At 46.2% G+C, this 25,124-nt stretch overlaps 1 protein-coding gene across 2 annotated transcripts in view; it reads left to right on the forward strand.

The window, feature by feature from the left end:
- Nucleotides 1–325: 325 nt before the first annotated feature.
- The window catches only part of BFSP1 (beaded filament structural protein 1), a 48,460-nt gene continuing 23,661 nt past the window's right edge, over nt 326–25,124 (forward strand). For both annotated transcript variants that reach the window (XM_003411412.3, XM_064275758.1), the window contains exons 1-4: nt 326–699; nt 6,145–6,205; nt 18,067–18,162; nt 19,765–19,857. In XM_003411412.3, coding sequence (XP_003411460.2) covers nt 326–699; nt 6,145–6,205; nt 18,067–18,162; nt 19,765–19,857 — 624 coding nt within the window. The remainder of the gene's footprint in view (nt 700–6,144; nt 6,206–18,066; nt 18,163–19,764; nt 19,858–25,124) is intronic.

Below are 25,124 nucleotides of genomic sequence, written 5' to 3' on the forward strand. Positions count from 1 at the left end.
CACACACACAGACACAGGCTCTCTTGCCCTCCTGACCCTCCATTCAATCATAAAGCCACAGGCCTTAACCCTCACCGAACAAAGAGCTCATTGACGAATTTAACCTTCCGACCCCAGAGCTTTTGTGGTCTGCTAATCTAGCCCACAAAAGCAGGCGCGCGGCTCTTTTATTCTTTCTCAGCCTGGGGATAGTGCGGAGCTGAGCTCAGCAGCTGATCGGTTCTAGAACGTCCCAGCGATGCGCCAGGGTCCCCCGACATTTATTTAGGAGGTTGCTGGCCTGCGGGGGCCTCGTGGAGGGGCGGCTTTGCGCACTCCGAGGAACATGTACAGGCGCAGCTACGTCTTCCAGACCCTCAAGGAGCAGTACAGGCGCTCCGAGGAGGCGCCGCGCTCCCCGAAGCCCGACGGCCTGGCCACGGGCGCAGGCGCGGCGCAGAGCCTGGCGGCGCTGCAGGGGCTCGGCCAGCGCGTGGCTGCCTACGTGCAGCGGGCCCGCGCTCTCGAGCAGCGCCACGCCGTCCTCCGCCGGCAGCTGGATGCCTTCCGGTGCCTGGGCGACCTGCCCGACCCCGAGGAGGCCCTCGCCCGCCAAGTCGAGGGCAACCGCCAGCGCGTCCGGGACCTGGCGGCCGAGCGCGCGCGGCTGGAGCGCCAGGGCGCCGAGGCGCAGCGCGCGCTCGACGAGTTCCGGTGCAAGTAAGCGTTGGTGGTGGGGGGAAACTGAGGCAGGGCGTTGGCGGGTCCGGGAGCACGCTGTCACCAGCGTTGGAGGACCGCCTCTGGTCTCCTGGCGCTGACGATCTTATCCCTTCCGAAGACGTGCACGTGGCACAGTTCCTTAAGATAAGACTAGCTTCCATTTTGAGGATATTTCACAGATTACAAAGTCCCTTTATATGAAAAAAAAAATTTTTTTTTCATATATGAAATGGTGTCATTTAAGTTTTAACGCATTTTTTAAAATCTAGGTATAATTTACATACAATAAAATGCAGATTTTAGGTTCATAGTTCAATGAGTTTTGACAAATGTGTATACTCTTGTACCAGCAAAACAAGCGAGATACTTCCACTACCCCAGAAAGTTCCCTCCTGCCCTTTTTCCGTCAGCCCCCCGCCCCCAGGCCCTCAGTGTTCTGATTTCTATCGCCATGTATTAATTTAGTCTGTTCTGTTGTTGTTAGGTACCCCGCAGTGGGTTTTCACTCATTGTGATCCCATGTGACAGAGTAGAACTGCCCGATAGGGTTTTCTAGGTTGTAATCTTCATGGGAGCAGATCACCAGGTGTTTCTCCTGGGGAGCCGCTGGATGGGTTCCAGCTGCTGGGTGGGTTCGAACTGCCAACCTTTTGGTTAGCAGCAAAGCACTTAACCATTGTACCACACGGCTCCTTTGAAGCTTTCAAAAATGGAATCTTAGAGTATGCAAGCTTATATGTCTGGCTCCTTTTGCTCAGCACAGTGTCTTTTGCCCTTCATACATATTTAATCCTCACAGCTTCATCCTATTATAGACAGCACTGCCCCTATTTTACGGACTAGGGGATTGAAGCTCAGAAAACCAGGGATTTGGGGCAAGATCACTCAGCTAATAAATTGCTGCACGTGGACTGGAATTCCAGTCCTGGGCATGCTAGTCTAATTAATTGTCTTTTTATCATATCACAGCTGACACCTGGAAATTATATTGTAATGTGTCCTCTAGGGTCTTGCTATTCCAAAGTATGGTCCGTGGACCAGCAGCACCAGCATCACCTAGGAACTTGTTAGAGATACAGAACCTTCAGGCACTTTCCAGAACACCTGAGTCAGAATCTGCATTCTTAACAAGATCCAGAGGTGATTCCTGGTTTAAGAAATTAAACAACAGTGTTTAAGAAGCACTGCGCCAGGGCACTGTCCCTCCTCCCCATCGTCCGAACTCGGGGTTAAAATCACCCAAGGAATTGTTAAAAAAGACAAAAAGCATGCTCAGCAATTGTTAACATCTTTTAAAGTTATACATGCATGTGCTCTTTGACTCAGCAGTGCCACCAAGGAATTTACCCTATAGATACCCTCCAACAGGTCTGCCTTCGCAAAAGTCTGGAATGAACCTAAATGCCCATTAGTAGGAGACGGGCCATACAGACCTGGTTCATCCATGCAATGGAATACTATGTGGTTGTAAAAAGGAATAGTATGTTATCATTTATTTAAAGAAGAAAGGGGGGAAAGAATAAAAAAAAAGTTTTTTTTTTTTTTGCTTGCGTAAGGGTAAAGAATTGCTGGACACACACACACAAAAATAATGACACTGGCTGTCTGTGCAGGAGAATGGAGCAGGAGCTGGGCAGATGGAGACAGAGGTGGGAGGGAGACTTTTAACTGTACATATTTTTATATCTTTAAAAAATTGCTTAGCCATGTAAGAGATATATCCATTTAGGATTATGTAAATTAGTTTGATTTTAGAAAATACAGATGTCCAGGCCCTACCCTGGACCTCAAGTGGGGCATCTAGGAATTTTAATTTTTAACAAGCTCTGTGGGTAATTACAGTGCACAGTCAGGTTAGGGGACCCCTAGCCTAGAGTCCCCAGAGTGTCCTCTCCAAACTTGTTTAAGTTCCACATATTCAAACCCAATTTTCAGCAGGCTATTCAACATAGTACACGGAGCACATTTATCAAATAGTATTCGTTGATGATTTAGTTCCCATCCGCCTTTTGGCTTTTGATTCACAGAGACAGGTTTGGAGCTGGAAGAGGGACCTGGAAATCCCCTTCATGGGGCAGCGGAGACTTGGAGAGGGCCTGTGGGCGGTAAGGCTTGAACTTGAGTTTTCTTGCCCGGGGCACTTATTTTTTCCAGAACAGCATGTCCTGCAGAGAGGCTGTTCTTGGACTCTTGTGGAGCGATGCCTGGAGATAGGACCACATTCAGCTGAAGCACATGTTCTCCCAAGTGAAGGGAGGCGGACCTGGTTCAGACACCCGGGGCAGCTCTCAGGATACCCTAGGTCCGAAACTGTCTTTAGGTGGTCACTGGGCCAGGGTCTGCTGTGAGTAGGCTGGGCAAGCGTGACTCTCCTGAGCCCTCTTTGATGGAATGGCCCGGTTGAGTTTTTCCTGTCTTTGCTTGATTTCACTTGGTTCTGAGCTAAATACCCATCACAGAGCAGTTCTTCAGGTTCTGCGACTTATGTAAAAATTTCCTTTAATTTATTCCCTCCCACTGCTGCATTCCAGAGGTTTGATATTTTGGTAGTGGGACTTGTAATTTATTATAAAAATCACACGTGCACGTGCACACACATGCACCCATGCACACGTACTGAGTTAGGATTTACATTTCAGAGGTGAATTGATGACTAGTCAAACCAGGTGAAAATAATGCAGAAATGGGAAGGTGTACGCAGCCTTGGTTGTATTTTGGCATTAGGCATTTAGGCATATTCTCTACCTGGGTAGTTGAATAATTTCAAAAATCAGGTCTTCAGAAAATCAAACAAAGGCTAAATAAGACAAGAACTAAAACATAAATAAAAGTACCAAACTACAATGAATAGTCAATTACAAGATTACTGAAAACCACAGATAATTTATTTAAGACAATTAGATAATTGAGGCCCAAGTGTTTTTTAATGAGCTTCCTTATGTATTTATTAACATGAATATTTATGACTATATGGTGGCATAGTGGTTAAGGGCTTTGGCTGCTCACAAAAAGATCGGCAGCTTGAATCCACCAGCTGCTCCTTGGAAACCCAGTGGGGCAGTTTTACTATGTCCTGTAGGGTCGCTATGAGTTGAAATTGACTTGATGGCCAATAGCTTTTTTTGGTTTGTATGAATTCTTACCGTGAATTCTTTGTAATGAAATCACTTGTATTTAACATAATATACAGACTTGTTATAGCGTGGATATTATGCGTGGTATCATTTTAGTGTATTATTTATCAAACTTTTTTCAGCTACAGGGACTCTTAGATGTTTCTAGCAGGGAAGAGCAATGAGAAAATTAGATTTTGTTAAAAGTTTTATTCTCAAAGCTAATTATGTACATAAAAATAATTTCTGGCTCCATTAGGGCTGCACACAAAAGAAACGGCTAAGTGTGACATCCTGGTGTGAAATGTACAGGTTGTGCAAGTATGTTTTGCTTACTGGCTGTAACTACTTCTTAGGTGGCTTTAAAACTGTGCACACAATCCTGATTATCCTCTGCTGAGTTCAGCACTTTTATTCTGAGGACACAGTTCTAATACTTTTCTCATTTGTGAATACGGGCACCTAAAGCTATGCCTTGTTGGTTGGGCTGAGTGTTAACTAAGATTCGTTTCAACTGCAGATGACATAAACTTGGCAACAGTGGTTTATCCAAGATGGAAGTCTGTTTCTCTCTGTGAAAGGTCTGGGAGAGTTTAGTATGGTGCTCTGTAGTATTTGACAGCATCCATGTTTCAGCCTGTAGGGTAGAGGGAGAGATGCGGAAGAGAGGCAGGGAAAAAGAGGCAAAGGGCACACCTATACCATCTCTTACAGAAGGTTTCTGGAAACTGCCACACAGACTTATGGTTACATCCCATTGGTCAGGACTTAGTTTACACCTAGCTGCAAGGAAGGCTGGAAAATGTGGTCTCATTTCGAGGCAGCCATGTTCCCACCAAACATCAAGAGTTCTAACCCTGTGGAAGAAGGGAAGAATGGATATTGGGGTGCTATATATCGGTCTCTATGAGTTGGAATTGACTCGACGGCACTGGGTTTGGTTTTTTGGTTTATGTATAGGGAGGAGGGGAGGGGTCATTTGGAAAGGGCCTTCTGTCTTTCTTGAGGGGGTGAAATGCCCAAAGTAAACCCTTGATCTGATCAGAATAATCCCTATCATTTTCTAGAAGTCAAGGAAAGAAATTAACTAGAAGAAAAAATACACCTGCTCCTAGTATCTGTTGCTTCTGTTAATCTTGTGTATGTTTAAATTTGGGGGCTTTCCTGCTCTATTGAGGCAATTTGGTGTGGTTGTTAGAACACAGGTTTGGTGTCAGACAAGTTCGAATTTTGACTCCACTGCTCTTGTAGTTTGGGGCCCTCCAGGAGCCAACCCTGAAACAGAGATTTGAGGACAAGTGGCTTACTTGGCAGATGGCCTCAGAGCACCAGTAGGGTAGAGGGGAAATGAGACAGAGAAGGGGAGGCAGCTAGTACTGAGTGCATTTTCAAGTGAGTGACCATCGTGGGCAACTGCAGACTAACCTGCGGGGGCTCTTAGAGCCAGTGTAAAGTACTTCTCAGTAATCCCAACTAAGGGGCAAGGGAGCGAGGGTATTCACGTGCCAACTCCCCATCCTTCAGAGGCTGAGGGCTGCTCCCAGGGGCACTGCCTGTCTGGTGAGTCCAGCCTGCTCTGCTCATTGGCCCAGAGGAAAGCCTCTGGTGTGCAGGCGAAGTGCTGACAGCATCTGCTTGAGGCCTTGGACAAATTTCTTAGTTTCCATTTTCTTACCTTTAACACAGGCATAACAATAACTGCTCTCATACAGGGTTTGTGAGATTAAATGACGTAATCCAGAAAAACTGACCTATGTTACATGTATCAGTAAAGAAAGTAGTGTAGGAAATCCACACAGATGTCAGATTAGTGTGTTTGCTGTAGGCCGTGTAGGGCCACCTCCCAGTCTCTGCTTCAATGCTGCACTGGGTTCCAGGTGTGCCAGGAAAGGATTTCCCCATCATCAGGATGGCTGGGCTGCTGGTGGGTAGGGTGAAAGGCAGAGTGGGGCCGGGGGCTAGGGCCCCCAGGCTGTAGATTCCTGGTCCATTTCAAAAACAAACAAACAAACAAACAAACAAAAACCTGTTGCTGTAGAGTCAATTCTGACTCATAGCAACCCTATAGGACAGAGTATACTGCTTCCAATGACCCCATGTACCATGCAAATACTATCCCTTTCTCCGCGCACCGTGATGTGAGCAAGGTTGGAAAGTAGAGGGCTAGGAAATTCAGCATTACTCACTGCTTTAAAGTGAAGAATTTGTCACTTCAGCCTTAAAGGAGAGGGTGTAATTCTCATCTTAGAACAATTGCATGCTCGTTATATGATCAACACATTCGAAATCACAGAAGCTGCCCAACTCTTATTTATGTATCTGATTTCAGGTATGAAAATGAGTGTGAATGTCAGCTGCTGCTAAAAGAAATGCTTGAACGGCTTAACAAGGTGAGCTGAACACATCCTGGATTTACGTAGGTTAATTACCAGGGTCAAACTAAATGGGTGAAATGATTGTTTCTTACACCTTCTCTTTGTGTCACTTTAGGATTTGCCAGTTTCTTTAGCTGTCACTCTCGTCTTAACTTCAACTACATCTTTGTGCGTGAACTCACCCACCCATACACAGATGCACATACACCCTTCTAACACAGTACACATGGTTTCATGATAGAAATATGTCTGTTAGGCCTATTGGTGATGTTAAGCTGCCAAAATGGGGCAGTGGTGGTTCTGTGGTAGGCTTCCTACCTTCTATGCAGGAGACCTGGGTTGGAATCTCAGCCAGTGGGCCTCATACCCAGACACCACCTGTCTGTCACTGGAGGCTTGCGTGTTGCTATGATGCTGAACAGGCTTTAGTGGAGCCTCCCGACTCAGACGGACTACAAAAACAGGCCTGATGATCTACTTCTGAAGATGAGCCAGCGAAGACCTTATGGATCACAGTAGACCCATCTGCAGCTGATCGTGGGGATGGCGCAGGACTGGGCAGTGTTCCATTCTGTTGTGCATGGGGTCGCATGAATTGGGGGCGACTCGAAGGCAGCTAACGATAAAAAAAAAAAGATAAAAGACTGCCAAAACATGCCAGCAGTACGATGGCCAGCTGGTACTTTACCATTCAGACATACTGGCACCAAACACCAAACTTAGGGAGGATCTTGCTTTGGGCAGTGGTTGGTTATTTGAATCCAGTGATTGTCTCCATAGGAAAACTCTGAAGTGAACAGAGGAAGAAGTTTTCATTTCCTCTCAAGTTCCCCTCTCCTGGAGCATAAAAAGTAGCCACAGGGGGACCATCAGCATTCTTAGCTTCTTGCCAGAGGCCCTCTAGCAGGGGTGTGTGGGGTCCTTTGCAGGGGCAGTTTCCTTCTTCAGATCCTCCATTGTCATCCTAACTGATGGGATTTTTTTGCTTTAGCCTGGAGAATTTGACTACCAAATAGCTGAATAATCCTGGAAAACAGAGGCTGGACAAAACCAGGGATGGCAAATGGCTGTAAGCATAACTCATTTCTGTTCATTTCAGAGCACAAATGTTGGAGTGGAAGGGCCCGTGGGGACTGTTTAGTTGAAAAGTTGCTTATTTAAGGCACAGGGTCTACCATCCTTATGCCTATAACCTCATCAGAATTGCTGACAAAATTCAGCATTCAGAATTGCCAATAAAATTCACCCTTTCCTGCTATGCCTAGATGTTGCCTTTGAGTTCTGCACAAAGACCTCCAGGCAACCATTTCAGACAGCCAGGGTGAGTTCAAGATGTTTGCCATCCCTGGCTTTTGTCCAGTCTTTGTTGTCTAGGGCTATTCTGCTAGTTGGTGGGAAAGTCAGAACTAGAATCAAGGACGACCAAATTTCGCCTTCCCCATGTTACCTACTGCACGATGCTTCTGTGCCTTTACCTGGGTGAGTGTATAATGTATCATCCAAGCCAGGACACTTGTGTGAAAGGGGTGCTGTCAATAACTACACAGGTCAGTTGGCATAAACTGGGGCTGTCTCTGGCCAGCTGGCACACATGAGCCCCCTAGATACAAACATACAGGTGGCTATGAGAGTGTGCCAAGGCTCAGTGGTTGGCCTCTGGGTAGAGATGGGTCCCTAAATCCTGTTGGAAGGCTGAACTGAGATTTTGGCCTTAACATCCTATACCTCCCAGCTGTTCAGCTGAATGCTAGTAGCTTGTCCCCATTCTTGCTTTTGGTGGTGATTCCAGGTTGCGAGATGGAGCTGCCATCTTGTCCACAAACTACCACCTTCAAGGATTTATATATCTACTATCCTTCACTTAGATGCTAACTCAACCCCTCTCAACACCCGCTTCCCAACACTGCACCCCCAACACCACCACTGTTTTGCTTTCTGAGTATTTATCCTTACTGCAAGGAGGGCTTTCTCTGGACTACCTCTAAGTTTATTACTCACACCAGTGCCATCTTGTTTACTCTTCAAAGAAGAAGGAGAAGGAACGTAGTTCTTTTTACCATTGTTGCAAAGTGACATTGAATTTAAAATCAAGCTCCAACCTTCTATAATACATACTCTCAGTAGAAAAAAAGACAATACAGGTAATGAAAAACAAGAAAAAAAAAAAAAAGCAACAACCCATTGCTGTTGAGTCAATTCAAACTCATAGCGACCCTCTAGGACAGAGCAGATCTGCCCCATAAGGTTTCAAAGGAGTGGCTGGTGGATTCGAACTGCCAACCTTTTGGTTAGCAGCGGAACTCTTAACCAGGGCTCCAAATGAGGAAAGGGCATCCACAGTTTCACCACCCAGAAAAAAATGGCTACAATGCTTTCACGTATATTTGTGACGCAGAGTTATCAGCCCCGTAAGAATATCACGAAGGTTCTGGGAAAGATACTATCCAGTACATGGGTGAGAGCCAGCACAAGGAATGGACATGGCTGTTTCCTGGGTCCAAAGGAGGATCCTACTTTCCACAAATGAGCTGCTCAGTGCAAACAAGAGTGAAGCCTTTTAATAGGATCCTCATGCCACTGCAGAACGTTGGGCAAATTGCTTTATCTCTGTGTGATAGATTAATTACCTTTGTTTGTGGGCTTTATAGCCATGGTCTTATAACTCCCAACCAGGTGGTAGTGTGATGGGGTAATTGTGACCTACCAAGGGGATTGTTCAGTTTTGCCTTAAAAGAGCCAATTCCAGAGCAAAAAGGAGAGCCCACCACCACCAAGGAAGGCGAGACCAGCAGGAGATGGCGCAGTGGGCTTCCCGGACCTCGGAGCAAGAAAGCTGAATGCCTTTTGGCAGAGACTCAGGGCCGGGGAGAAGCCTACGCCTGACCCATGAATTTGGGGCTTGCCATCCTCCAAAACCTTGTGAGCCATTTCGTTTATATGGTCCGTGAGTTCTGTGAGAAACTAGGGAACACAAAGGCAGGAGGGAGAGTAATGAGGCTAGAGGGAGTAGTTGATGTTAGAGATGATGGAGTGGGACAGCAGCCTGGAAAAGTTGGGCATTTGGGACATCTTTAACCTCTGCCTCATAGGAACCAGCTTTGTGCTGATCCTCATAAAAGAAATGATTCGTTTATTCTCTGAGCCTCCGCTTCTTTATCTGTGGATAAATAGCCCCCACCACACAGGAGTGGAAGTCTGTCTAGTGAGAATTAAATGACAGTGACGTCTGTGACTTGCCTGGAGTGTGGTGGTTGCCATCCTTATTGCAGAGCACTTGACGTGATAGACGCCTGCCTCGTTTTCTCCCCAAAGCAGGTGTGTAACCTGGTGGGGTGGGAGGTGCTTTTAGGTGGTACGTGGAGGACAGTTTAATGGTTGTGAGTTTATTCTTACAGTTACCTTTTATTTAAAGCAGGTGACATAAAAAGTTTCTTTTGACATAAATCTAAGTAAAAATGAGTCAATTTAGATAAAAATACAGGGTGAATAATAGCACAGGTGGTGCTGGCATAGGGCGGAAATCTTGAACACAGCATGCAGGTGCAGAAAGCTGGGGCAGCCCCTGCACTAGCCCATGTGATCCTCAGGACAGCCTTGGCAGCTAGAAGGAAGGTGACCTTAACATTTTTGGAAGGGTTTTTGACATGTATGGTTGAAGTAAAAGTTTTTTTTTAATTAAATCCTAGTTAATTAGATATCTTAATAAACTTGAATACCGTTATTTAGCAGTTGGGTTTTAAATGGTCTTTCTAGAATCCCTGTGAATGGGCTGATGAGACTAGTTTTAAAGGTTAATTGGACTCTAGTTATTTCTCCAATTCCTTTCTCAAAAGTGGTTGTAACTAGTCTAGACCAGTGGTTCTCAAACTTGAATGTATATCAGCATCACCAGGAGGGTGTGTTAAAGCCAGATTGCTGGACACCCCCCCGCCCCGCCCCAGAAATTCTGCTCTAGCTGGTTTGGGATTGGCCAGAGAGTTTGCATTTCTAACTAGTTCCCAGGTGATATGGTCAGGAACCACAGTGAGCACCACTGGTCTACGTGTAGACTATACAAAATACCAGGCTTGGGATGTATTGGACAATGTTTCTAAAATTGAACTGTTGACTCAGAGTCTCACTGTGAAAAACTAGAGGCTTCTGCTGGTGGAGCTTTAGAAAATACAGCTGACAGCATCCAAAGCGTAATAAAAACACAGCAGCCACACATTTCTGAGTTCTGGTGCAAACAAAAGAAGACCCTCCCGGATGAATTCTCGGTTTGTCAGTAGCTGCGCATTCCAGTGGCGCTGACTCACCTCTGCGGGGTTTGGGTGCTTTATCAGAGGATTGCCTTCGAAGCAACGGAACGTGCTTGCAGAAGCATCTGGTGGAGTCCCTGTTTTAAGGACAAATGTCAACTGACCTTTTAGTACCACGAGAACTTTTTTTTAATTTTTATTGTGCTTTAAGTGAAAGTTTACAAATCAAGTCAGTCTCTCAATACCAAAATTTATGTACATCTTGCTACTAGTTGCTGTCCCTGTAATGAGACAGCACACTCCTTCCCTCCACTGTCTCTTTTCGTGTCCATTTGGCCACCTTCTGACCCCCTCTGCCCTCTCATCTCCTCTCCAGACAGGAGCTGCCAACATAGTCACATATGTCTGCTTGATCCACGAAGCTCACTCCTCACCAATATCATTTTCTATCCTATAGTCCGGTTCAATCCCTGTCTGAAGTTGGCTTTAGGAATGGTTTCCATCCTGGGGTAACAGAAGGTCTGGCGACCGTGACCTCCAGGGTCCTTCTAGTCTCAGTCAGACCATTAAGTCTGGTCTTTTTATGAGAATTTGGGGTCTGCATCCCACTGCTTTCCTGCCTCTCAGGGGTTCTCTGTTGTGTTCCCTGTCAGGGTAGTCATTGGCTGTAGCCGGGCACCATCTAGTTCTCCACAGGAATTTTTAATTAGAGTTTTAAAGGCTTGGCTGATGGGACCCAGAAGGAACTTGTTAGTACAAGGTAGGTAGGGAGGAGTGGCAGGCATCTCGAACGATGGGGTCAGGATTCAGCACTCAACTCTTGACTAGGAGAGAGAAGCCCAAGACAGATTCCAGCCCCACTCTTTCTCATTAACGTCCGTTAAGTAGCTAAATGCTATGTTGTTGTTAACTGCTGTGGAGTTCGCTTACACTCATGGTGAACCCATGCACAACAGAACAAAAACCGCCCTATCCAGCGCCATCCCCGTGATCGGTTGTCGATGGAGCCTTTGTGACCATTGGGTTTTCATTGGCTCATTTCCAGAAGTAGATTTCCCGGCCTTTCTTCCTAGTCTACCTTAGTCTGGAAGCTCTGCTGTAATCTGTTCAGCATCACAGCAACATGCAAGCTTCCACTGACGGGCGATGGCTGCGCATGAGCCCCATTCGCTTGGAGTCAAACCCGGGTCTCCCGCGTGTGAGGGAAGAGCTCTCCCACTGAACCACCAAGGCCGTTAACTGGGACCTTGAACCCACTTGACCTGTGTGGCCTTCGCTTCCCCATCAGTAAAATGAGAGTCTGGTTTTCTTGTGCATTTGGCAGAGCCCTCGGTCCAGTGAATTGCTTGAAGGCCTCTGAGGAAAGAGGCTTGCTGGGCAGGAGGGAGTGCTTGTGGTCCCCTGTCATGCCCCTCAGGAGGAGCGTCTCTGCCCTGCCCCTTCATATGTTGGCTCCGTGGGGTGTTGTGTGGGAAGAATGACACCTGTGGCTTAAAAAAAGTTTGAGGACCAGTGACCTCTAGCATCCTTTCTGTTTCTAAAATTCTGCGCGTTTGACCCTTTTATAAGGAATAACACAAAGGGTTCTTGAAGCCCTGTTTCCAGTTCTTCAGCTCCAGTAATTATGGATAAACTGTGGATGGATTTCTGGTAAAAGTTAAGGTAATGAAGAATCCTCCGCCCCGCTCCCACCCTCCAGAGTCTGAAGAGAAGCGGGGGCGGGGGAGGGGCAGGAAAATGCCCAGAGGGACCGACTGGCTCAGTGTCGGCACCCCTCACCTCCCCCCTCCTCCACCCCAAATTCGGCCATGCCTCTCAAAGGGGGTGCCCGCATCCCCAGGGTGGGGAATCACTTCCACAACGACCCACTTCTCCTGAGAGGGGTGGAGATGATTGTCCTTCCCGGCACTGTGGTCCTGGTGGGGACTTCCGGCAAAGTGATGGTCACGTGACCCATCTGGCCACTCGCAGCTGTCTCCCGGAAATGCGATTTCTGAGGTAGAGATGGAGCCTTTGGGAGCCGGGGAATTCTGGGGGGAAGTGTCACTAATTCCTGCTACGTAGATTCCTGCTACATAGATTCCTGGGACCGCCTTGACTCCTGCCCTGCCTGAGGCCTGGGTGTTCCCCCTTTGAGTCTATAAATTACCGAGGATTTTTCTGGTTCTTCAGCCCTTTCCCTTTGCTGGAAAGACACCTGGGCTATGTTTTTCCCACTGTTCCTCTCATGAAAGGGGCTTGACTAGGGCTTCTGTGATAATTCTGCATAGTTCAAAAAGCCAGACACCAGGATTCCCAACGGGCCTGTCCAGTTTCCCATGGGCAGGAGCGCCTTGGTTTGCAGGCGTGAGTCATCAATGAGGGCTGATCGGCCAGGGGTGGGTGGTGTGCATGTTCCCAAAGAAGCCAGACTCTAAACTCTTTGGAACCGACCCTGTGGCGACACAGGATTTGGGGACCCATCATCATTAAGCCCCAAGAATTGTAAACTCCTGAAGGCAGCGTTCATGAAATGCCAGCGACTGATTAAGTAATCAGACGAATGAGCCCAGAAGTGAAACACCTACAGTTAGAGCTGACCTTTGTTTAGAGCTGTTACCCGCTTAGGGTCTGTGCCCTGGAGCAACCGAGCCACTGAAGAGGACTCCAAGTTGGAAAGAGTGAGAAGGTTTACTCAGGAGATGATACGTCACCGGGGACCTGGCAGCAGCACAGGCTGCCTCTGTGGAGTCCCGAAGAGCACTTTTTACATCGGAGCTTGTATATCATTTTGGCCAGGATTACCTAATGTTTTTAAGCACGTAGCCCACAGATAGTCTTTTACATCACAAAACAACTGCAAGAAACTCTTTATTAAACTAAAGATATGCATGTCGGACATCTGGACTCTAATCTGCATCTTTGTAACAGGCTGAAAAAAGCTTACATAAGAATTTCTCGGCTAGTGGACCTGCTCTGCCAAATCCACTCTGATTGAGATAAGGAGCAAGAAAGAAAGTTGCAGAGCGAAAGCACCAGGCTTCCGAGCTGCCATCTCGCAGGCTGAAGGCAGTTTCTTGAGATAAGAAGAGGAGAGAGCCCAAGGCCATAGGAGCTGAGAGGGCTCCTCACCCCTTTGGAAGAGACCAGTGCAGCTGGTGCAGTAAAAAATGCTTAGAGTTTACTTAGGGCATCATTATGGTGTCAGTTATGTCAAGCTCTCGATCACCCGTTTTCAATAGGAGAAAACATGGTGCAAGGCATTAGGGTCACAGAACCCAGATAGTTTGGAGCCCTGTACCTGGAAAAATGCCTTTTTGTACTTTGGTCCATTCTTTCACTTCTGATTTAAAATGAACAAACAAAAAACCACTTCAGACCATGTGTGGATTTCTTTAAAAGAACAATTCTCCCACAACCACTTGCTTCTCCCAAAGGGCAGTGCAGCAGAGGCTGGACTCGAGGGCAGAGAAGTGAGTCCAGTCTCTGAGGAAGCAGGCAGGAGAGTCCAGGGGGTCCTGGGTGAGGAGCCAGCATTGGGTTTGGTGTCTTTCCCTCCTCTGAAGAGTCCCTGCGTGGTTCAAACAATTAAGTGCTAAGCTGCTAACCGAAAGGTGGGAGGTTCAAGTCTACCCAGAGGCTCCTCGGATGAAAGGCCTGGCAATCTGCTTCTGGAAAGTCAGCCATTGAAAACCCTATGGAGCACAGTTCTACTCTGACACACATGGCGTCGCCATGAATCAGAATAAAAAAATGACTGGTTCCCTCCTCTGTGCTCCTTACATGGTCGCCCAGTGTTGGGGTCCCTGGTGCCAAAAGAAGGGGCTTCAGAGTCTTCAGAAGGAAGGATTCGGTAACTGGAAATTAGAGGGTTAAGAGGCTGAGGTGATTCACCCCGAAGCAGAAACCTGGAAGAGACACCGAGGATCGGATCGATGAGACATTCCACTGCACTTTAAAATTCATCCCGGAAATCTGTGCTCCCCTGTGTGGGAGCCACCAGCCAGGTGTGGCAGCTGAAATGTGGAGAGTCCACAGGAGATGCGCCTGCACTTGTAAAACGTGCCTGCTTTCTAAGGCCTGGTATAAAGAAGGCAAGATACCTCGTTAGTGTCTTCTTTTTATATTGATTACATGATGAAATGATAGTGTTTTTGATATATTGGGTGAAATGAAATACATTATTAAAATTAACTTCACTCGTTTCTTTTTTGTTTCCTTAATGTGCCTACTAGAACATTTAAAATGATGTCTGAGGTTGCCACTATACTTCTATGGGACAGTGCCATATTAGAATAACTTATTTAATTTTTACTTGCATGAACCTTATGCAAAAAGGAATGCTTTAAGAGACAGTCTTCCCTTGGTATCCATGGGGGTTACTCCAGTTCCTTATATAAAATGGCATAGTATTTCCATGAACCTAGGCACATCTTCCCGTATTCTTTAAATCATCTCCAGATGACTTATAAAACCTAATACAAAGTAAATGCTGTGTAAATAGTTGTTATACTATATTGTTTAGGGAATAATGATGAGAAAAAAAAAAAGCCTGTATGCGTTCAGTAGAGATGAAACCGTTGTAGTCCTCACTACCTACTACATGTCAGACACGAGGAGAACAGTGCTCAGACGGCGGGCGCTGGAGAGAGACTGAGGGTCTGTGAAGTGGTAGGAGCCGCAGCAGGGCCTGCCTACACATCACCTTGTTTTTTCCATCCGAGCATGCAGAACCCGTGGGTATGGAGAGCCGACTATACACTCCTAATGGTTGCAACTTGACTTGAGCCCATTTGATCTTAAACAACTCTTAAGTTATTTTGGGTAGGTTAAGTAGAAGTTCGAGGTGGGTGAGGGCTAGTTATTCCCCTACAATCTTGCTGAAGTTTTAAACAGAATTCTCAGGTGCCTATTTATTAAATGAACATTTTTTCAGATGCAGGGCCCCAAAAGTTCGTACAACCTATTTTGTAGGCTCCACGAAGCCCCAGCTCTCAGTTGTTTTAGGTGCTAAGACAACGCTTTGCATGAAAAGTTCACTCAAGGCAGACGCTACAATAGTCCAGGGTCAGAATTCTGATGTCCTTGTAGTCAGCATCAAGCAATCAAAAATCTTCCTACACCAGTGGTCCTTTATGGAACAATTAAGGAATCAAGCGCCTTTCGCCATAGTACTGGTCAGAGGCCTCCTGGAACCTTGACCTGTGAGTGCAAGGTTGGAGTGTGTCAGAAAGATCCTGGCCAATCCATATACTTTGACTGTCTTATCTGTGTTCACTCGTGGATGGGAGTATATCTACCTTTATTAGTGAAAGACCATTTCTAACATTCATCATGCTTATTAACAAGTCAGTAAGTTAGTAAAAATCAACTGAATATTCAGTAAACCACGTTGTAAACAGATGTGCTGTCATCCAGGCTTTGCTGTTCCATTTGTAGAGCACAGGCAGAGTAGATTTAGCATAATTCTTAAGGGCCCTGGGATTTGCAGAATGGTAAATGAGCACTGGCTTCATCTTAAAGTCACCAGCTGCATTAGCCCCTAGTAAGAGAGTCAGCCTGTCCTTTGAAGCTTTGAAGCCAGGCATTGACCTGTCCTCTCTAGCTGTGAAGGTCCGAGACGGCATCTTCTTCCCGTATGAGGCTGTCTTGTCCACACTGAATATCTGCTGTTCAGCGTAGCCGCCTTCACCGACTGTCTCAGCTGGATCCTCTGGAGAACTTACCGTACCTTCTACGTCAGCACTGGCTGCTCCACTTTGCACTTTTACGTTACGGGGACGGCTTCTTCCCTTAAACCTCAGGAACCGACCTCTGCTAGCTTCAGACTTTTCTTCTGCAGCTTCCTCACCTCTCTCAGCCTTCACAGCATTGAAGAGAGTTAGCGCCTTGCTCCGATGAGGCTCTGGCTTAAGGGAGTGTTGTGGCTGGTTTGATCTATCCACACCACTAAAACTTTCTCCACATCAGCAATGAGGGCAGTTGCGCTTTCTTATCATTTGTATATTCACTGGAGCAGCATTTTTAATTTCCTTCAAGAACTTTTCCTTTGCATTCACAACTTGACTAACCATTTGGTGCAAGAGGCCTAGCTTTTGGCCTCTCAGCTTTTGACATGCTTTCCTCACTAAGCTTAATCATTTCTAGCTTTTGATTTAAATTGAGAGATGTGTGACTCTTCCTTTCACTTGAACCCTTAGAGGCCTTTGTAGGGTAAATAATTGGCCTAATTTCAATGTTATCGTGTCTCAGGGAATAGGGAGGCCTGAAGAGAGGGAGAGAGACAGGGAAATGGCTGGCGGGTGGAGCAGTCAGAACATACAACATTTATTAAGTTCGCCATCTTATATGGGTGCGATTTGTGGCACCCCAAAACAATTACAATAGTAACATCAAAGATCATTGATCACATGTCACTGTAACAGATACCATAAAAAAAAAATAATAATGAAGAAATGGGAAATATTGCAAGAATTACCAAAGTGTGCCACAGAGACATATATAGTGAGCACGTGCTGTTGGAAAAATGGCGCCGATAGACTTGCTCAGCGCAGGGTTGCCACAAACCTTCAATTTATAAAAAATGGAATACCTGCAAAGCACAGTAATGTGGAGTGCAATAAAACGAAGTATGTCTGTATATATTTAGTAGAATTCAAAAAAAAGTTTGGTGAGAAAATTCAGCCTTCTGTATAAATGTCATTTACAACTTTAAAGGAACAAATGCTATTTGACATGGCAGTCATGCTAAAAAATGCACATTTGTATTAAAAGATACATGGTCTTAAGGTTAAGTTCAAGAGTTCTTGGAGAAAACTATGAAAACAAAGGTTTTAGTATAAAGGGTAAACTATCTCTCTATTTAGTAAACTCTAAGAAACTCAGCTCACTGGGGATGATAGAGAAAAATACAGATGTAACGTAATTTTTAAGATATGTGAATATTGGTGTGTATAGTATGGTTCTGACCATTCTAGCTCAGGGCTTCTCAACCCAAGAACCGTTGACATTTTGGGCCGGGTCATTTTTTTGTTGTGGGAGACTGTCCTGACTGCAGTAAGTTCCCAGGTTACGAGCATCTGATTTATTTATTTATTTTTTCTACTTGCCCTTTAATGTTACGTAAATTTGGCTCACTTTGAAATGATTGGACCAACCTGTACTCGCGAAAAATTCTTCAACACAGTCACCTTCACTTGCACAGCTTTTAAATCGTTGAAAAGACTTCTGGCCTTTTCTTGCACTAAAATAAGGCTAAATAAGAACTGTATGTATCTGTTCCGACTTACCTACAAATTTGACTTAAAGACACACTTGGGAACAGATCTAGTTCGTAACCTGGGGACTGCCTGTGTTCTAAGATGTTAAGGAACATCCTTGGCCTCTAGCCACTAGATACCAGCAGCAGCCCACTGCCCACGTTGTGATAATGAAAAATGTTTCCAGACATTGCCAAATATCTGCTGGCGGACAAAGCCACCCACAGTTGAGATCTACTATTTTAGACCAGGGCCAAGGGGCTCACCTGACACCTTGCTAGAAGGGCCCCCAGGTGGTTCGCGTGCTCATGCACCTGGTTGATTGCACGCCTGTGTCTTGATGCCTTCACTGTAGGACCCTCCAAGGCTGTATACATGATTCTTTCTCTCATCACAGGAAGCAGATGAAGGCTTACTGTATAACCTTGGCCTTCAAATCGAAGCCCAGTTTCTGCAGGACGATATCTTTGCAGCAAAGGACAGGTTCAAAAAGGTAACTGTGATCCTTCTGAAGCCCCCTGAAAAAATCGAGTTTGGGTTTGGTCAGACAAGGCCAGGCCACTCGGGCTGAACGATGAATGAGACTGCAGAGTGGGCTCCCTTTTTGAGTGCATTTTCCCTTGAACCAAATGGGTGATGGGCTGGTCACTGGACGGCACTTAATTAGCCAGCTGGAGTTGGCAAGCGCCTTGTGTATGTGCACACGCACACGCACACACATGTGCACATGTTTTGGGGGGTGGTATTGGAACTAATATTAACACAGGACTTTACCGTTTGCAAAGTAATTGTACGTAGAACCAATTGATTCAGCTACAATCTGTCGACTGTTTCAGCTCTGAGAATACAGGCGCACTGCTTTTCAGCTTTGCCTCTGAGCCGATTAATTAAGGGAACACGTGGCATTCTGGAGCCTCCTCTCTGTAGTGCTCTGAGTCCTTCCTCGCCTCTCCCAACTTTGGGGTGCCTCTGTGTACTGGAAAAATCCAAGGCTGCCAGAGTCAAATCTGAGTTCAGATTCTGGAGTTGTATAACCAAGGGTGAGTGGACTAGCTCTGAGCCTCATCTGAATCTCTGAAATGGGTTAAGTGAGTGCAGCTGACCTGGGGGCTCCTGACCTGGATGCCAGTTTACCTCTGCACGGGCTCTGGCCTGCCTCCAGTGGTCAGCATCTGCATCTCTTCACCTTAGGGCTTTCTCCATGGCTGCCCTATCTTAAAGCGAAATCCAAAAAAAAAAAACACCCCTTTGCCATCGAGTTGATTCCAACTCATAGTGACCTTACAGGACCGAGTAGAGCTGCCCATAGGGTTTCCAAGGAGCGGCTGGTGGATTTGAATTGCTGACCTTTTGGTTAGCTGCCAAGCTCTTAACCACTGCACCACCAGGGCTCCCCTTATAGGGAAGTGCTGGGGAATTACTGCCCCTTCAACCAGTGACTGATGGGCTGTATATCCCACCAGTTGCCAGGGAGTCAGTTCTAAGTCATGGTGACCCCATCCATGTCAGAGTAGACACACCATAGGGCTTTTAATGGTTCTTTTTCAGAAGGATTGACAGACTATTTTGGGGCACCTCTGGGTAGATTCAACCTCTAACCTTTTGGTTAGCTGCTGAGCATGTTAACCATTGGCACCACCCAAACCAAAAAAAAAAAGCAAACCCGAAAAAATTCCGACTCGTAGCGACCCTATGGGACAGAGAAGAACTGCCCCATAGGGTTTCCAAGGAGCTCCTGGTAGATTCAAACTGACGACTTTTTGGTTAGCAGCTGTAGGTCTTAACCGTTCCGCCACCCGGGTTTCCATTGCACCATCCAGGGACTCCAGAATAGACCAAGCCTCAGTTCATTCATCTCCCTAAGGTTCTTGTGAAGATTAAACGAGATACGAACCATCCACCGCAGGGACAGCACATGGTGGGCGGGGCCGGAAGTGGCAGCAGATTCACCGTCTTCATCGTCATCTTGTTCACAGTCTGTCCTATTTGTGATGGTGAAACACAGGAAAAGTATTCATCTTTTAGGTTCCTAGTGTTATCAGGAAAAACTCAGGCAGCTCAAGTGTTAATGAGAATGCTTTCCGTCCCCCAACAGAATCTTCTGGAAGTTCAGACCTATGTCAGCATCCTGCAGCAGATCGTACAGGTGACCCCTCAAGCATCTACCATGCTGGGTGGAGTGGTGGAGGTAAGGATTTGAGCTGCAGCTTGCAGGGAAGGTAAACCAGGCCTGAGGGAAATCGCTCCCGGGGATAATGTCTCCCACCTCCCCTTGGACCTGCTAAACCTGGGCGGAGACCTAGGGAAAGGTGCCAGGCAGAGCTGTTAGGGGAGAAGCTGGGTGTTTACCTCTTCCCTACTTCCACCTTGTATCCAAATCTGAATACAAATTTGTATTCCTGTTTTTTTTTTTTAAACTCATACTGCAAACAGTGATACTTAGACATCTGAGGACATAAAGTACCCCTGACCATTTTTCTTGGTATTTCCTTTGGAGAATTATGGGACTTCTTCCTTGTATGAATTCACTCAATAGCAGCTATTTCTTCCTTGTGTACTTTATAAGAAACGAGCAAAGCCTGTGTGCCATTGTTGATTCTCCAGCAGCTCTGTGTGGGGATCTTGTAGCTTTGCACTTGATACTCAAGTTTTTTTTTTTTCCTTTTTCTTGCTATTCTAATAGGTGTGTTGTACCTCTCTTTGTGGTTTTAATTTGCATTTCCCTAAGGACTGATGGCATTGAGTATCTTTTCATGTGCTTATTTGCCATTCATGTATCTTCTTTGTAGAATATGTGTTCAGATCTTTTGCCTTTTTTTTTTAATTAGGTTTTTTGTTCCTGTTATTAATTTGACCATAAATTTTGAACATAGAGAACCTCGGATGATTAAGACGTGTTTTCAAGACCAGGTTCTGCTAATGATTACGTGAGGCCAGATTATGTGTGGTGAACAATTTCACATTTTTTTCACCACATCAAAGATTCTGCTTCTGGGTATGGCTGGCATCTGTCTCTCTCCCAGCCCCACAGCAGCTTCCTACAGAATCAAAACCTCTTTTTGAATTTACAGTCCCTGACAGGGGCGAACGACCCAGTAAGCGTGCGTAAACCTGGGCTTACGTGTGCTGACTTAGAGATCTGAAGTTAAATTGTCTGCTACAGAGGATTTGGTAAGCAAGGTACGCACCGTGCTTGCCTTGCCTACTGGATACCCCACCCCTGCACTGTGAGTCTGTGGCATGAAAACGATTCGGGAAGGGAGTAGTTTAACTAATAAAGAATTCTGCCTTGAGCATTATTATACTCTTGTAAGATCTGTCTGCATGGGATCAAATTGACAACGGCAACTTGAAAGATTAGATGGGAACCTGAGGAGGCAGCGAGTTTATGTTCACAGGGGAGGAACAGCTCAGCTCACAGAAGGAGGTGAGAACAGTTACGCAGCTTGAATTGCGCATGTAGAAACTTGAATTGGTGTATGTTTCTGCTGTGTGTATTTTCAACAGCAACAGAAAATAAAATAAATTATAAAAAAAAAACTATTTGGACAGGATAGAGATTATTGAAGCTGGTTTTTTTTTTTTTTTTTTTTTTTAAATGAGGCTTCGGATGTAAACCGTTATTCCCAGTATCAGGCTCCAAATTTCTTCTTTGCGTAGCTTTCTAGCTGCTCAACAGGATGGTAATGTATTTTTTCCCTGATGTTGTTCCTATTATTTTGTGATGTATAATATGATATAAAAACCTGTTGCTGTTGAGCCAATTCTGACGCATAGCAGCCCTATAGGACAGAGTAGAACTGCCCCCATAGGGTGGCCTAGAGCAGCTGGTGGATTCGAACTGTTGGCCTTTTGCTTAGCATCCAAACACTTAACCACTGTGCCACCAGGGCTCCATAATATGACATATGTGGACATAAACTGAAAAGGTTGCCAGTTAAAACAAAAAATGTAACTTTAACCCCTTCTCTGGAGAATATGATGGGCTGATTCGATGGACAACTCAGCTGGTAAGAGTCTGCTTCCTTTTGTAGGGATGGGAGGGAGCCCTGGTGGCGATGTGGGTAAGCATTTGGCTGCTAACCAAAAGGTTGGCAGTTCAAACCCACCAGCTGCTCCTTGGAAACTTTATGGGGCAGTTCTACTCTGTCCTGTAGGGGTGCTATGAGTCGGAATCGACTCGAAGGCAGTGGGTTTTGCAGAGATGAGCAGGGACAGTGGTTCTCACCCCTGGCGGCACTTGGGATCACAGGGGAAGTGTGCTCAGGCCACGCCCCAAGTAGATGCAAGTGAGACTCCAGGGAGGCGGAGCCCCACCTCAGTGGTTTTCAGCTCCCCAGGGATTCCAAGGTGCAATGTCCTTGAGAACCAGTGGGCCAGGACAGCTAGTTGCTTGAACTTTTCTTCTATCTTAATTTTTTATATCAAAGCCAAAGAAATCCCCCAGTTTGTTACAGAATGGACCTTTGAACCCTGCCAAGTAGCATCTAAGAGGCAGGAAGGTTACATTTTTAGCCTTCATTAAGATATTCTTGTCTAAATTGCCCCCAGTTACCTCTGCAGGTTCTTGCTCTCGTTAATTAACCTAATAACCAAGGCTGCTACAAAGACCTAAGATAGTTTCCCCTCAGCCTTCATTTTCTGTGTCAGGGATTACTTCCCAGATACCTGATTTTTATTTTTCGCTTATTTCCCCTCTAATTCAAAGGTGTCCTACATCGGAGTGCACCTTTTAAATCTTAATAATCTATTACAAAATTCTTCTACATTATGAGAATATAGATAGAGGTTGTCTGAACCTACTTTATATTGTTGAATTGGCATCCCATGGGGGCTGGTTAGAAATGCAGGCTCCCCAGCCCCTGCCCTCAGGCCCACTGAGTCAGAACCTACGTTTCAGCCAGACGCGGGCAGTTCATGTGCACAATCAGATTTGAGAACTCAGTGCTGACTAAGAAAGCATTACGTTCTTTATTAGCCTTAGCTTAAAAATTCTCAATACAAGTTAGATGGTTGCTTTCAGTTTACTTCTGTGGGCTCTTATTACTGTCCTAGAAAATGTCCAAGTTGCTTTTGCACAGATGAGGGTTCAACCAGCGTGATCCCGGGGAACATAGGCCAGTTAGCTAACATGTCAGTGTCCACCAGCCAGAGCCCACTGACAGCGTGATCCCTGGGAACGCAGGCCAGTTACCTAACATGTCAGTGTTCTACCAATCAGAGTCCACTGAGGGTTCAACCAGTGTGATCCCTGGGAACGCAGGCCAGTTAGCTAATATATCAGTGTTCTACCAATCAGAGCCCACTGAGGGTTCAACCAGTGTGATCCCTGGGAATGCAGGCCAGTTAGCTAACATGTCAGTGTCCACCGGCCAGAGCCCGCTCAGGGTTCAACCAGCGTGATCCCTGGGAACACAGGCCAGTTAGCTAACATGTCAGCATCCACCAGCGAGAGCCCACTGAAGGTTCAACCAGCGTGATCCCTGGGAACACAGGCCGGTTAGCTAATATATCAGTGTTCTACCAATCAGAGCCCACTGAGGGTTCAACCAGCATGATCGCTGGGAGCGCAGGCCAGTTAGCTAACATGTCAATGTCCACCAGCCAGAGCCCACTGGGGACACCCTTCTGGTCAAATACAGTTGGGTTTGCCATCTACTCTTAATCAAGGGAGTGTGCACTTGGGGAGAGCTGAAGCGTGTCTCAGCAAGAGGGTGTGGGAGGGACTGTCATAGGAGCAGGGCCTGTGTCAGGTGATTTTGGAGAGGGGTCACATAAGCACGGAGTCCCTAGATGGTGCAAATAGTTAACACACTTGACTGAAAGGTTGGAGGTTCAAGTCTACCTAAAGGCACCTGGGAAGAAAGGCCTAGTGATCTATTTCCAAAAAAGCAGCCGCTGGAAACCCTGGTGGCCTAGTGGTTAAGTGCTACAGCTGCTAACCAAAGGGTCGGCAGTTTGAATCCACCGGGTGCTCCTTGGAAACCATATTGGGGCAGTTCTACTCTGTCATATAGGGTTGCTATGAGTCGGAATTGGCTCAGTGGCAATGGATTTGGTTTTGGTTTTGAAAACCCTGTGGAGCACAGTTCCCCTCGGACATGTAGGGTCGCCATCAGCCGGAGTCGACTTGATGGCAGCTGATTTACTGGCCTTTTCAAGTAAGCAGGGGCTTACTCTGGGTTGGGTGTTCTCAGGAAGAGGGGGCTAGTCCTATGATCCAGTACCTTCATCTTCGTAATTTGTATCTAGGAGGTGGGAGGAGTGGAGTGTGGCCAAACTGCGGTTGACAAAGGAAACTGCATCACGTGTGTTAATGGGGAGAGTGATGTTTGGTCGTTTTTGCGGTTGCATGATGCTCTTTTTGTCTGCACTCAGACATGGTGATAGTGCAGTCTTGTTTTTGTCCCATTCCTGGCCACCAGCGGATGGCTGCAGGGCTGTTTTGCTTCCTTTTCAGTAAGTACGTGAGGCCTGAGTGCTTAGTACATGTGGGTCACTGTGCTGGGCACCCTGCAGACAGGGATAGGGCAGGTATAAAGATGAATAGGTGTTAAGGAGTGAGCAGAGGCCTGGCCAGACGCATTGTTTAGGGGCTGGGTGGGAGGTGGTCTGTGTGTCTCCCTCCATGCCGAGGCTGCAAGGCTAGAATTTGCAAAGCTGGGATTTTTGCATATCCCTTATACATCAGTCCCCAGGGATATGAGTCCCTTCTGCTCCCAGCTACCCCCTTGTCTGTGTCTTTGAGTCAGGGAGACAGGGACTGAAAGACAGAGAAACAAGGAACACAGAGATGGAGGGAAACAGACTGAGAGACACAGAAAGAGAGGCCAAGAGAGACCTGTGCCTCCATGGTCTGAGGAGCGCAGGAATGAACAGGTGAGGGCTTCTGTGGTTTATGTCTCCAGGTGTCTTCTCCACGTGGTTGGCCCTGAGACCTGGGGTCACGCCTGCTTCCTTTGCTGTTGCTCTAGTGTTGTGTCTGTGTTTCTGCTCCCGCCACATTGCTAGGTGTTTGTGCATCGGGGGCTGCCATAAACATATAGGCTTGGACATGTGAGCACTTGGTGTACATATTTGTTTTCTGTTTTGAGGAGCTTTGGATTGGCATGTCTGTGTCAGAAGGCGCTGTTCTAGTGCAGCCAGGCTTTGGGAAGCAATTGAGATACGGGAGTTCCCGGGTTAGGAATGTCCGACTTACACACAACCCTTCGTTATAAGCCAATCCCCGTAAAGCCTATTGTATTAAAATTCGAGTCATTCAATGGCTCATAATAACAAACAGGCACTACTTTGTGACGCACATCAAAACATTATCGTTATTGCCGTGTTATTATGTTAAGGATGTCTTCATGTATCTGGAAGTGTTTAAATTTTTATGCGTAGAAAAGTACACTCTGTACTATATACTAACACAAACATTTGACTGACTGATGTTAGATACCAACTATACCG

The sequence above is a fragment of the Loxodonta africana genome, chromosome 24 (genome assembly GCF_030014295.1).
Source record: "Loxodonta africana isolate mLoxAfr1 chromosome 24, mLoxAfr1.hap2, whole genome shotgun sequence".
NCBI lineage: Eukaryota > Metazoa > Chordata > Mammalia > Proboscidea > Elephantidae > Loxodonta > Loxodonta africana.